At 45.3% G+C, this 12,654-nt stretch overlaps 1 protein-coding gene across 3 annotated transcripts in view; it reads right to left on the bottom strand.

The window, feature by feature from the left end:
* Positions 1-12,654, bottom strand: part of GABRG2 (gamma-aminobutyric acid type A receptor subunit gamma2) — a 907,137-nt gene that overhangs the window by 461,813 nt on the left and 432,670 nt on the right. For all 3 annotated transcript variants that reach the window (XM_069654279.1, XM_069654278.1, XM_069654277.1), the window contains exon 2: positions 7,201-7,349. Coding sequence is in view for 2 of the 3 variants with exons in the window: in XM_069654278.1 (XP_069510379.1) it covers positions 7,201-7,349 (149 nt within the window). In the remaining variant the exon portion in view is untranslated. The remainder of the gene's footprint in view (positions 1-7,200; positions 7,350-12,654) is intronic.

Here is a 12,654-nt window from a genome sequence, read left to right as displayed (position 1 = left end):
TTGGTCTACCATCATTCCATTTAATTAAATATTTCCAAAAAGCCCAGGTGAGCGCACACCCACCGTGTGGAGCTCGAATTGATCACAAATTACATGCATTACTTACCGTAAAAGCATTTCTGATGATTGTATCTGCTTAGATTCACATGCTGTGCATATGGTCCGACATCCAGTGGTAACCGCGGAGTATTGCATCTTGTCTTTCGGTTGACCGAAAGGGGACGTCGAAATAGGTGTGTCTGAAACACTATCCCTATCGTGACATGTGTAGTACCCAAAATCCCTCACACGCCGAGGTCCCTCCGATTGTATTTTTTCTGCCATGAGGGAGCCCAAGGCTATAGTGAGTGAGTACATGAAGAGAGAAAGTAGTAAGAAGTCTATGTTCCTTCCACCCCGAGCGGCGAGGCAGAGAGGGCGCATGTGAATCTAAGCAGATAAAATCATTAGAAATGCTTTTACGGTAAGTAATGCATGTCTTCTGATGCTTTTTAATCTGCTTAGAATCACATGCTGTGCATAGACTAGCGAACAGGACCTGGAGTTGGAGGTGGGTTGTGAGAAGGAACAGTAGAAAAAAGATGTCTTAGTACTGCTTGTCCCACCTGAGAATCAGACCTAGAATGAGTGTCTAGGCAATAGAGTTTTGTAAAGGTGTGTACAGAACTCCAGGTTGCCGCTTTGCAAATGGACTCCAGGGGAACATTTGCAATGAATGCTATGGATGCCTCAGTGCCTCGAGTAGAATGTGCTCTAGACTTGAAGGGCAGTTCTCTCTTTGCAAGTGTGTAACATAGTGTGATGCATTTGACAATCCACCTTGATTATTTTGCTGATTTTGAGACAGGGTCCCCTTCTCTACCAGCTGCCACTGAAACAAAGAATTGTTTGGTTTTCCTCAGTGGTTTAGTTCTATCCATGTAGAACATGACTGCCCGGCACACATCTAGTGTGTGAAGGCTTCTTTCGGCCATGTTTGTAGGTCTCTGGAAGAACGTGGGTAGTTCGATTGACTGGTTCACATGGAACTTTGAAATACATTTTGGCGTAAATCTGGGATGAGTGCGCAGAACTACTTTATCTTTGTGGACTGTAACAAAGGGGTCCAAGACCGAGAGGGCCTGTAGTTCGCTAACTCTTCTGATAGAAGTGATAGCTACTAGAAAGGATGTCTTGTAAGTCAGGTCTTTCAGACTAGCTTCATGCATAGGCTCAAAAGGGGGTCCCATGAGCCTAGTTAAAACCACATTTAGATCCCACCCAGGGGCTGGGTGAGTGATGGGGGGATACATTCTTTTAACCCCTTCCATAAAGGCTTTAATCACAGGTATTTTCCACCACGACACCTTTTGCTGTGACGTGGTGTAGGCTGACAACGCCGCTAGGTGAACCTTTAAGGAATTGAAGACTAACCCAGAGTACAATAGATGGGTTAGATATAACACAATGTGTGAAGGCGAGCAATCGGTGGGATTGATGCCATTGGAACTGCACCAAATGACAAAACGTTTCCATTTGCTGGCATAGCAATAACTTGTGTTAGGCTTTCTTGCCTCCCTCAGTATGTCCATGCATCTTTGAGGGAGTTGCAGATGTCCAAACTCTATGACTTGGAGCCAGGCTGCTAAATTCAGAGTTTGTGGACATGGGTGCAGAGTCTCCACCCTGTCCTGAGACAACATGTTGTATGGGCAGGGCAGCTTGACTGGTGGGGAGAGGGACATTTCCATCAGGTGCACGAACCAGGTTGGCGGGCCCACATGGAAGCCACCAGAATCATGGTGACTGGTTCCTGATGCATCTTGTGCACTATCTTGTTCAGAAGGGGAGTCGGGGGGGAAAAGCGTAAACAAATTTCCCCGACCAAGTTATCCAGAGACCGTTCCCTTTGGATCGGTTCTGGGGGTACCTGGAGGCATAATCTGGGCATTGGGCGTTCTCCTGAGTAGCGAACAGGTCGATCTCTGGAAACCCCCATTCTGCGAAGACGTTGGATACAATGTCTTTGTGCAGACGCCATTCATATTCTTCTGGCAGAGGAAAATCTCTGCTAAGTACGTCTGCCGGAAGAATGAGTTCCCCTTGAACATGTGGGGATATCAGGAACATCTTGTGTTGAGAGCCCATATCCAGATGTTTTGGGACAGCTTGGATAGCCCTGGAGAGTGAGTGCCCCCCTGCTTGTTCAGATAATACATTGCTGTTGTGCTGTCGGTTAGGACCAGCACTGTCTTCCCTTGCAGTTGCTCCTGAAAGGCTTTCAATGCTTTGAACACTGCTAGTAGCTCCAGTAGGTTTATATGGTTGGACGCTACCTGAGGGGGCCACACTCCGTGAGCTGTCTGTTGAAGCAGGTTAGCCCCCCACCCTGTGAGAGATGCGTCTGTCGTGAGAGTGGCTTCCAGTGCAGGGGTGGTGAAGGTTTTCCCCTTCAAGAGGTTCTCCCTCGACCACCACTGCAGAGAGAGAACAAGGGCTGGAGAGACATCTAACAGATCTTACCATTGTCCGCTGGCCTGACACCACTGGCTGTTGAGCCACTCTTGAATGGGACGCATGCTCAGCCGCGCATGGGGGAACAAGTATATGCATGACGCCATCATCCCTAGCAAGCGCATAGCTTTGCGTGCCGTCACCTCCCGACTGGCTAAATACTGAGGAACTTGAGAGAGCATGTTCTGAACCCTCTGGCTGGAAGGGAAGACTAGACCATCTTCCCTGAGAATTAGAGCCCCCAGGAACTGTTTTACTTGGCTGGGGACTAAGCTGGATTTCTTTTCATTGATAGAAAATCCCAGGCTGAACAGAAGGTCTACTGTCTTTTGGGTGTTCGAAAAACAAACGTCGAACGAGTCCCCCGTGATGAGCCAATCGTCGAGGTAAGGGTAAACTGGAACTGAAAGTCTGCGCAGGTGTGCTGCTGCCACTGCCAGGACCTTGGTAAACACCCGTGGCACCGAGGCTATGCTGAAGGGGAGTACCTTGAACTGGTAGTGTTTGTCCTGAATCACGAACCTTAGGAATTTTCTGTGCGCTGGCAGCATTGAAATATGAAAGTATGCATCTTTCATATCCAATGTTGTCATGAAGTCCCCCTGTTTTAGCAATGGGATCACCTCTTGAAGTGTTACCATGCAAAACTTCTGGGGCTTTATGAACTTGTTCGCCGGGCGCAGGTCTAGAACAGGATGCATGGTGAGATCCTTTTTGGGTACAAGGAAGTATATTGAATAAATACCCTTGTTTACCTGAAGAATCGGGACGGCTTCTATGGCGTCCTTTCCCAGCAGCACCTCCACCTCTTGGACCAGGATCTGCAGATGTTCCGGTGAAAGGCGTCGATGTTTCGGCAGTCTGAACTGTGGGGGTCGGGCAAATTCCACGTAATAACCGTGGGCGACCGTCTTTAATACCCACTGGTCTGAAGTCATCCCCTCTCATGCCTTGAGGAAAGGTGTTAATCGCCCCCCAACCGGGGAGACATGGGAGGGGACCTGAACTTGGTGGTCATTTCTGACCCGAGGTTGATGCACCTCTGGAATTGGAGCCTCTGCCTCTATTCTTTCCGCGCTTCTGCCCCCTATGGGGGTAGTAAGTGGGGCTTGCAGCCGGTTGACTTGCGTTGAAGTTGCCCGTGCCGAAATTATTTTGAGCGGCGCGGCCTTGTCCTCGAAAGGACCGCCGAGAATTGCTGCCCCTCTGTGAAGAGGGTTTTTGGGAAATCTGGTGCAGTGACTTTATAGTCTCATGCTCCTTCTTGGCTGTCTCCAACGCATCGTCTACCGCCTTCCCGAAGAGGTTGGCCTCTTCTATGGGTTTATTGATGATGGATGCCTGGGTCTCAGTCCTGAAACCCGACGTGCGCAGCCACGCGTGTCTTTTTAGGAGGGTACCCTCTGTGAAAGACCTGCCTGCTTTCTCTGCGGAGTCCAGGTTATTCTTTACAACATTTTGATTGGCAAGTTTGCCCTCAGAGACAATGGCGAGAAGCTTGGCTCTGGTTGGTTCCGGAACCTCCTGGAGGCCTTCCTGGAGTAGGTTCAATTGGGCGTTGACGTAGCTTGCCAGTAAGGTTGTGTTATTGGCAATCCGGAGGGTATAAGCAGCCGCCGATGTGACAACCTTTTGGACTCTTTGTCCGGGGGTGACTCTCCCTTGGCAAGGGGAACCCCTGCTCTCTTGCGAGAGTTGGTCACCACCAGCGAGTCTGGGATTGCGTGTCCTTTGATATAAAGCGGGTCGGTGGGCGAGGGCCGGAAGAGTTTTTCGCCCCTTGGGTTCACAGCCCTAGTCTGAGTGGGCGTGAGTAAAGAAGGGGCCAGCCGTCTCTTCACAGAGCTCAAGAGAGGGATAGACTGGCTTGCCGGAGGCTTGTCATTAATAATGTTTTCCGCGAAATCCTGTTCAGGCAATGCCTCAAGCGTGGCAATTTTAAAGAATTCCGCTGCTTTTTTCAACGTGTTGTTGAAAGCCATTTGATCATCCACCAGGGGAGCTAGCCGAACCGGTGTGGATGGGGAAGAGTCGAGGCAAACGATATCAGAATTGTGATCGTCCTGCTGGGGTTCCTCCCAGTTGTCCGTTGTGCCTTGATCTTCCCCATAATTATCCAGAAAAGAAGTCTCCTCTTCTTCTGTATAGATGTCTCTATACGTGTCCTTCTGGACGTCTTCTTAATAATCAACATAGTGTTGACCATCTAGGTGTTGGGCAACTCGTGTGTGAGGGTTAGGGTCTACCCAAGCTTTTTTCGGCAGAGGTTGATCAGAAGCCCCGAAAACCTGCTCCAGCCGATCCATATACCCCTCAAATTGTTCCGTGGTCCACTTGGATGACCCAAATGGACCCAGTTGAGCAGGAACAGGGTCCTCCGTCCTAAGGCGTTCAGAGGATCACCTCAGGGTGCTTGAGAGGGGCACCTTGCTCTCTTCGTAAGAGTCCTCAGGATCGTCTTCCAAACCTGTGGAAAACTTTTCGGCGGATTGGCCCATAACTGTGGGCAAAACCGGTACTAGGCCCACCGCCCTAGCAATCCTATTGATGCTCTTACTGATAGTTACTGAATCTTCGGGGGACAACGCCTCTGATGATGGTTTCTCGGGTAGAGGCCTGCTAGTAGTTAGCGGCCTACTCGTAGTTTTCTGGCTTGCACGGGCCCTGGAAACCATGAAATTCATTGAAGTTCCTTGCTCAGAAACTTCGGCGTGTAGAGTTTGGGGAGTAGCGCCTTTGTTATATTTATTAAGCCCAGTCGTCATGCACTGCTGCGGATGCGGGGAAGGCTTCGGATCAGATCGACCCGATGGCGCTTGCATCTTCTTCAACGAGGTCGTCGAGGAGGGCGCTTGGGTTGTGTGTGTTGTGCGGTGCGATTGTACGCCCCTGTCACCAGGTGCGGTCCCTGTAGCAAGACCGGAGTCAAGCCTGGAAGGGTCGGGGACGGGCGTGGTGACTCTAGAATTATCCGCCTCAAGATCTACAACGTCCTCGTTGGACGTTTGGTCATCCGATGTACCCCGTCACTCTCGGCTGGTGTCGCGGCAGAGGAAGGAGGCTCCACGTGTGACATACCATACGCGGCCCACCGCTTCAACCGGCGCTCCTCAAGGGATTAGGTTTAGGAATTTAACGCTGAACACTGCTTTAGTGCTCTAGGGGGAGACAAGCATACACAAAGTGTGCTCGTCTTTCCACGGATATCTGACCCTTCACAGAGGGCAGAATATAAATGGAGTCCTTTCCATAGCAGAAGGGAAGGGTGACCAGACCAAAAAGGAAAGAAGTGGAAAAGAGGAAAGACATCATAGCAGTATGGCAAACCCCGAGCCCACTCTCCCTACTGTGTAGGCCGGCCAGAGGGCCCGACCACGTGGAGGTCTGAACACCGGATCTTAGGTGCCGGAATCCACAGCCGTAGACGGTACCCCCGTAGTCTTCATCAAAGATGTTCTTGATAGGCAAAGTGACTTATCAGGGATTGAACTGACAATTCGGTAAGATAAACAATGTCTCATGAAGAGCTCTGCTATAGGGCGACCAGTTATATGGGCGGAAAAAAAAATCAGAGGGACCTCGGCGCGTGAGGGATTTTGGGTACTACACACGTCATGATAGGGATAGTGTTTCAGACACGCCTATGCCGACATCCCCTTTCGGTCCCCCGAAAGACAAGATGCAATACTCCGCGGTTACCACTGGATGTCGGACCATATGCACAGCATGTGATTCTAAGCAGATTAACAAGCATCAGAAATCTATTTATTGATTTACACCCAAATCAGTATTTCAGCAATAATACTGACATATCTGCTGGGCCTGTGGTAAACATGGAATTAGGTAGATATTCAGGAATACAACTGGAGATTGTGGTTATTAATTTCCATGATAGTCGTCCCACAAATCTACCCAATTTATAATGAGGCCCTTAGATTGAAACTATGTTCTGATATTAAACATCTTGTTGCGTTGTTTAAAGTGAAATAATGCATCAGGTATTGAAAGACAGCATTGATTTCAAAAGATGGAAAAATGCTGCAAGGGCCATTCTGATTTCAATGGTCTAAGTACCCGATTTACAATAGCAAAACATGTCAATGATGTAAGTATCTGAGCCGATGATGGCAATGCCGGGCATCTGACAGTTGTACCTACACCCAGATGCAGGCGCGATAGTGGTAATTGTGCTATATGCTCATTAGCCATATGATGTGAGTACCTGGAAATATCATGGAAATACATTGACCATCATGGTACTATTACATGCTTGTAGGTAGCAGACACAGCTGGAATGTGTTGCGAGTAACAAGGGAAATGATGCTACTTCTGGCTGACTTAGTATTACCTCTTTTCCATAAACGTATTGATAGCCTTCAATAGTGTGTGCCTTTTAGTTAATATGTGCGTCAAAATGTGACATGTCGCAGGAGGGCGAGGACTCTAATCACCTAGCAGTGTCGATACAGGGTCAGCCATCTCGCCGCAAGAGTAACTTAGAGGAATTGATCACGGTCACCCCCCGAAGCCAGTGCGCCTCTGCTCTGCACATCTCCACAATTGCCAAAGTTAACAGAATTAGAGACGTCAATAAAAGCCTTGCGTGGCATTGTTCATTTTCTCGTTAGCTTTCTCAATTTTGTTTTGCACTTTGCTTTATCTCCTCTTCTAAACACAAAATAAAAACATAAATAGGAAATACCACACCTCCTATGTCCGGCCGAAGCTTGTTGTCATACCCTTCGAGCAGTCCATTTAAAATGTGGGTCACGTCACTGTCGTGCAGTTTGGAGGTCAGAACCCACGTTTTGTTCAGTGTCACATCTTCATAGTCCTCTTCCGTTTTTTGGCTCGAACTGTAAGGGAGGAAGGCAAACAGATGTGTGAGATCAAAACTTGAAGTGTCATAAAAGTATCTCATACTGACACCTTGCACTTAAGTACAAAGAAAGGGAAGACACGAAGACATTATAGAGAAAGTTGCATGCTGTTGGAGCATGGCAAAATGGAACGTTGTATCTTGTCTGTCTTGTCTTATTACGACAATGAAATGTTGATCAAGAGTGACAGGCAAGAAGAGGAAAACGTATGGAATCTCCCATTACTCAAGTCATGTAATGATCAGAATTATCAGGATAAAAACAGTAATGATTAGCTACGCAGGGTAAGCACTTGCCTCATAGATGTGGTTGAAAACAGTTCTTGCAGATTCAAATACAAGTAGGGCCGAATTGACCTTCACCCATCCGAGCATGATACATTGCATTTTGGTAATTAGAGTAGTAATTGCATGTTTTATTAATGAATACATTAAGAAAAGAGAGATTACGAGCATGAAGGACTATATAACAAATGTTATACTGTCAGAATGTGGTCGAGGCGTATTGAAGCATTCCATTTAAATGGCAGCCCACCACTTACCTTGCCCCAAGACAACCCCCCCAAAGGACCACAAAAAGGATACAAGTATACCTATAGCAATAGGAATCCACATTTATATGGTCCCAACACTTAGAAGATTTTAAAGCAGGCCAACAAAGCGCACAATAGGTATTCGCATTGCTCTTAAACATTCTTTACATAACTCTCAACAGACAAGCTAATAGACCCCACTAGATAATAATGCCTTCCTTAAAGCATGCACACGTTTAACTCTTGGATGGCTTCTTAAAACAAGATGAAACATATGATCTCTAAGTGCAGAATCTGATGATGCAGTCTGCATATTTTCTTATTAAGATACTAACTGTACTGCTTTTGCCTGGCTTTCAATCCCGCATAGGTAAAGGTAACTGTGCAAAATTTTGCGCAGATCGGAGAAACTGTGGATTTGTATAAGGAACAATGCTTCACCAAGCCACAAATCCACAAACACATTTTGGCTTTTGCTGAAATCCGGGGGAAGGGCTGGCTGACCAAATGTTATGTAGCCAGTAATGACCGGAGGGTCCTTACAGGTAACTGTGCAAGATTTGGTGCTGATTGGTGAAACGGAGTAGAATATGTAGGGAGCATACACAAATCCACAAAGCCACACCCACATTTTCACTTTTGCTGAAATCTGGGGAAAGGGGTGAGTTGTCCAGATGGCGTGCAGTTAGTAATGTCTGGAGCGTCCTAACAGGTGACTGAGCACAATGTGGTGCAGATTGGTGAAACAGTGTGGAATTGTATAGGGAACAAATGCAAACCCACAAACCCACACCTACTTTTTCACTTTTACTGAAATCTGTGAAAAGGCATGGGTGGCCAGATGTCATGTAGCCAGTAATGTCTGGAGGGCCCTAACAGGTGACTGTGCAGAATTTGGTGCAGATTGGTGAAGCAGTGTGGAATTGTACAGAGAACATACGCGAAGCCTCAAACCCAGAGACTTTTGCTGATATCATGGAAAAGGGGTGGGGTGTCCAAATGTCATGTAGCCAGTAATGTCTGGAGGGTCCTAACTGCTGACTATGCACAATTTGGTGCAGATTTGTGAAACAGTGAGTCATTTTATAGGGAACATACGTGAAGCCACAAACCCACAAACCCAGAGACCTTTTCTGAAATCATGGAAAAGAGGTGGGGTGTCCAAATGTCATGTAGCCAGTAATGTCTGGAGGGTCCTAAGTGGTGACTATGAAAAATGTGGTGCAGATTGGTAAAATGGTGTGGAATTGTAAAGCGAACATATGCAAATCCACAAACCCACAAACCCACATATTTTCACTTTTATATATACATATAGATAGATTTTTTTTCGGGCTCTGCATTACCACTATTCTGCAAAACCTTAGTTAGGAAGAGGAACCTCTTGTATTGAACAGATTTTCAGATGTATCAACCAGTTCTTTGCTTCAATGGTACGTGCCTTTTCTCTGTTCATGGGAGACACCATTAATGTTTTGAAAAAAATTGCAATATTCATTTGCATCAGTAACATATACGATTATGGATGATAAGAGAAAATGAAAGACTGATTGAAGAAGTTAGTCAAATAAGAGACAGGAACTTTGGAGGAAGTCAGAATTGAAGGCAGTGGTTGTAGAGTGCGGAAGGGAAGATGCGTACAGAGTGTGAATTGTGAAGTATGGATTGATAGTGATGAGAGGGCAGGGGAATCTTTCAAAAGGAAGTAGCGCTACACAAGGAGATTCACAATGAGTACTACACAATGTGCAATTGATTGATTGTGTGACCGCACTACACTGTGTCTATTTCACCCTTGTGAATTTGTCGATTTGAGATGGTATGCAGCCTCTATCCTTCCTTTAATGGAACAGCTTTATGACATGAAGCTACATGAAGCTGGACTCTGACTCAAACACACCATATCAACTTAGTGTTCAGCTCTCTGCCACTTCAATAGTGTCACCATCTTGGACTCCTTTATATCCATCCCATTAAAACCAATGTCACTTATTGATGTCCCTGGGGGTGCTTACTCTCCAAAACATTATACCCATGGCGAGTCAAGGGATTGATAGTTAGAAATGAAAGCAATGTAGGTGGCTCATTGGCCTAACAGCTACCCCAGTGGTGGACTGATTATTATTCCTCCCTTATCCTGGCCCCTGACGAGCAACAGACATGGATAGTGGCTGGTAGTGGAGTTTAGTCATACAACCTTTCTCAGTGTGGTTCCCACATGCAACTGGTCTAACGACACATGACCTACATGGATTTTAAGCTAGTAATCAGTAGTGATTCTAACTGATGCGAAAACCCTTTAGTACATTCTAAAGCAGGTTGGCACAATTGCTATGTTCCCCTGTCACCTCGTGATGAACATTTGAAAGTAGGTCACACTTCAAGGGAATGTTCTCACAGAACGAGATGATGTCAGCCGAATGACTTTTACACTCCATGAGACATACTGCTGTTGTAGAGAGAATCATCATCAGGACTAATGTTAGCTCTTGATGGACATTTATTTATGGGCGAGTTGAAAAACAATCTGACATTTGCATTGTTACTGGCCAAGAAAGCTACATTTCTCAGGGCAAATTTCTAGGTAGACTAGTCCAGAACTTTCTACATACTGTCCCTCCAACTCTCCAAACATGCTTATACCAAACATAGTAATCATTTCAGGAACTATGTAAGTGGTCAAAGGGACTCTCCGTGACCCATCCTGGCCTCATGAAACAGTGGGCAACCAAACTTTTACATTTGCACATTCTTGCTCTTCCTGTGATTAGGTAACAGCTACTGGGAAGGGATGTTCCCTTCAATGTATTCAGCTAACATCAGTCAATATTATGTTCAAATGGACATGGACAATTGAAAAACATATTAAAAACCAGTGTGGCCAATGGGTCCACCACTAATTAAATTGTCGACTAGCTCACTGTCGCTTTTTCTACCAATGAGGGAGCCTACGAGCTCTGCAAATTCTCAGTAGAATTGTCAGCAGTCCATACACAACCCATCCCTTCGTTCTTAGCAAAGGATTTTCCTTCATTGAATGGGATGCTCGCGGTGTGTCATTCAAGTAATGAAAATCCTTTTTTTAACACCACAGGTTACCGATTTGGCAAACCGGTGTGATAATGGCGTTATCGCCCCATTCCAAGGGCTCTAATGAGGGGTAATGGTGCGGTGCTCTCGTTATAGGCTCTTGCTTTGCTTGGCCCAATGACTTTGGCTGCTGAGCCAATACCCCCCATTCCAGCCCTTGGAATGGGGTGGTAACCCCCATATTATGAACGGATTGTTAGGATTTTAAGTGGTCCAATTCCAAAATGCCAAGACCCTGCTCTTGAGTTATTAAGACATGTGTCAACTACATTTTGGATTTTAATGGCAGCTAAGCAGAAATCAGAAACTGGACTCCTTAGAAGTGTTTCCACAGTTGGAAGGTTTTTAAGAATTCTTAGTATTGTGGTGGATCTGTAGTTTAATTTGAAGGCATGTTTTCATAGGGAATCTATAGAACAGGAATGCGTTGATATTAAGCGATATCTGTTTTGTTATACAAGCAAAGCGACTAAGCTTAAGGTGGACATCAACCTAAAAACAGGAATGTGGTTTGGAGAGGGGATGACGAGACTGGGAGTTCAAGAAGAACGGCAGGAACACAGTGAGTTGTTATCTGGAATGTATGCCCTGGGATGAACCAATGTATGAGTCCAGCATTTTTGTAGGTCGGGTAAGGGAGATATGTGAAGGTGGTTTCCACTGAAAGCAGGCTGTATGTGATCCTCACCAAACTGCTCTCCATTCTACTTTCTTTCTTATACTGTACTGCTCCTTTGTGTCCACCGCGCCTATGGCACAGCAAATAGGCGAGGCTACAATTTCAATGGCATGTTTTTTTCTGATTCTTTTGTTAACTGTGGCCATGTCCAGCAATACAATGCACAACAATTCCTTCCACAGACAATGTAAACCAGCAATATATTTGTAAATATTTTAGGCAGGCTGTAAATTAAAAATGAAGTTGACATAAGTGATGCGGTTTGACATGTAATGGGGCCATGTCACTCCTGCTGATTATGTTTTTTTTTGTAGCTATATTTATATTTTCTTTCACTACAATCCTATTTATACACTGTGTATATATATATTCAATAAAAAAACTTTGTGAAAGGGACGTTATGGTTAAGTTGCGCTACTAAAAACCTATGAAATTCAGGGAAAAACTTTGTTAAAGGGACGTTATGGTAAAGCTGCGCTACTAAAAACCTATGAAATTCAGTGAAAAAACTTTGTCAAAGGAACGTTATGGTTCCAAGTAAAACCGAAAAACCCTTGAAATTCGCCAGTTATGGTAAGCTAAGCAACCATAACTCGCGCCACCACCGTGCACTGCTAAGACTAACACCCAGGACATCAAAGATGACATCACAAATGTCATTGATCACATCACTGATGACATCACATGTGTATGTACTTTTCATGAAATATGTGTACAAGGGATTCTTATTATAATGTTGCGAAACAAGTGTCAAGGATCATTGCAATAAATATCATACCCTAATTAGTGCATTGAACGATGCATTGATATAAATAGCATTCTATTATGGAGTTCTATCTAGTATACTAAGCTACTGATACAGAAACATAACATGGTGTGCAGTGTACAAGATGAAGGTATTGTGAAATATGTAATACGTAGCTAATAAAACATTACTATAGACAAATCAAAAAGACACAAGAACACATACCAATATGGGT

The sequence above is a fragment of the Ambystoma mexicanum genome, chromosome 3q (assembly GCF_040938575.1).
Source record: "Ambystoma mexicanum isolate Mex_15411 chromosome 3q, UKY_AmexF1_1, whole genome shotgun sequence".
NCBI lineage: Eukaryota > Metazoa > Chordata > Amphibia > Caudata > Ambystomatidae > Ambystoma > Ambystoma mexicanum.
The sequence above is the reverse complement of the archived record's forward strand: the minus strand, read 5'-3'. Positions and strand labels throughout refer to the sequence as shown.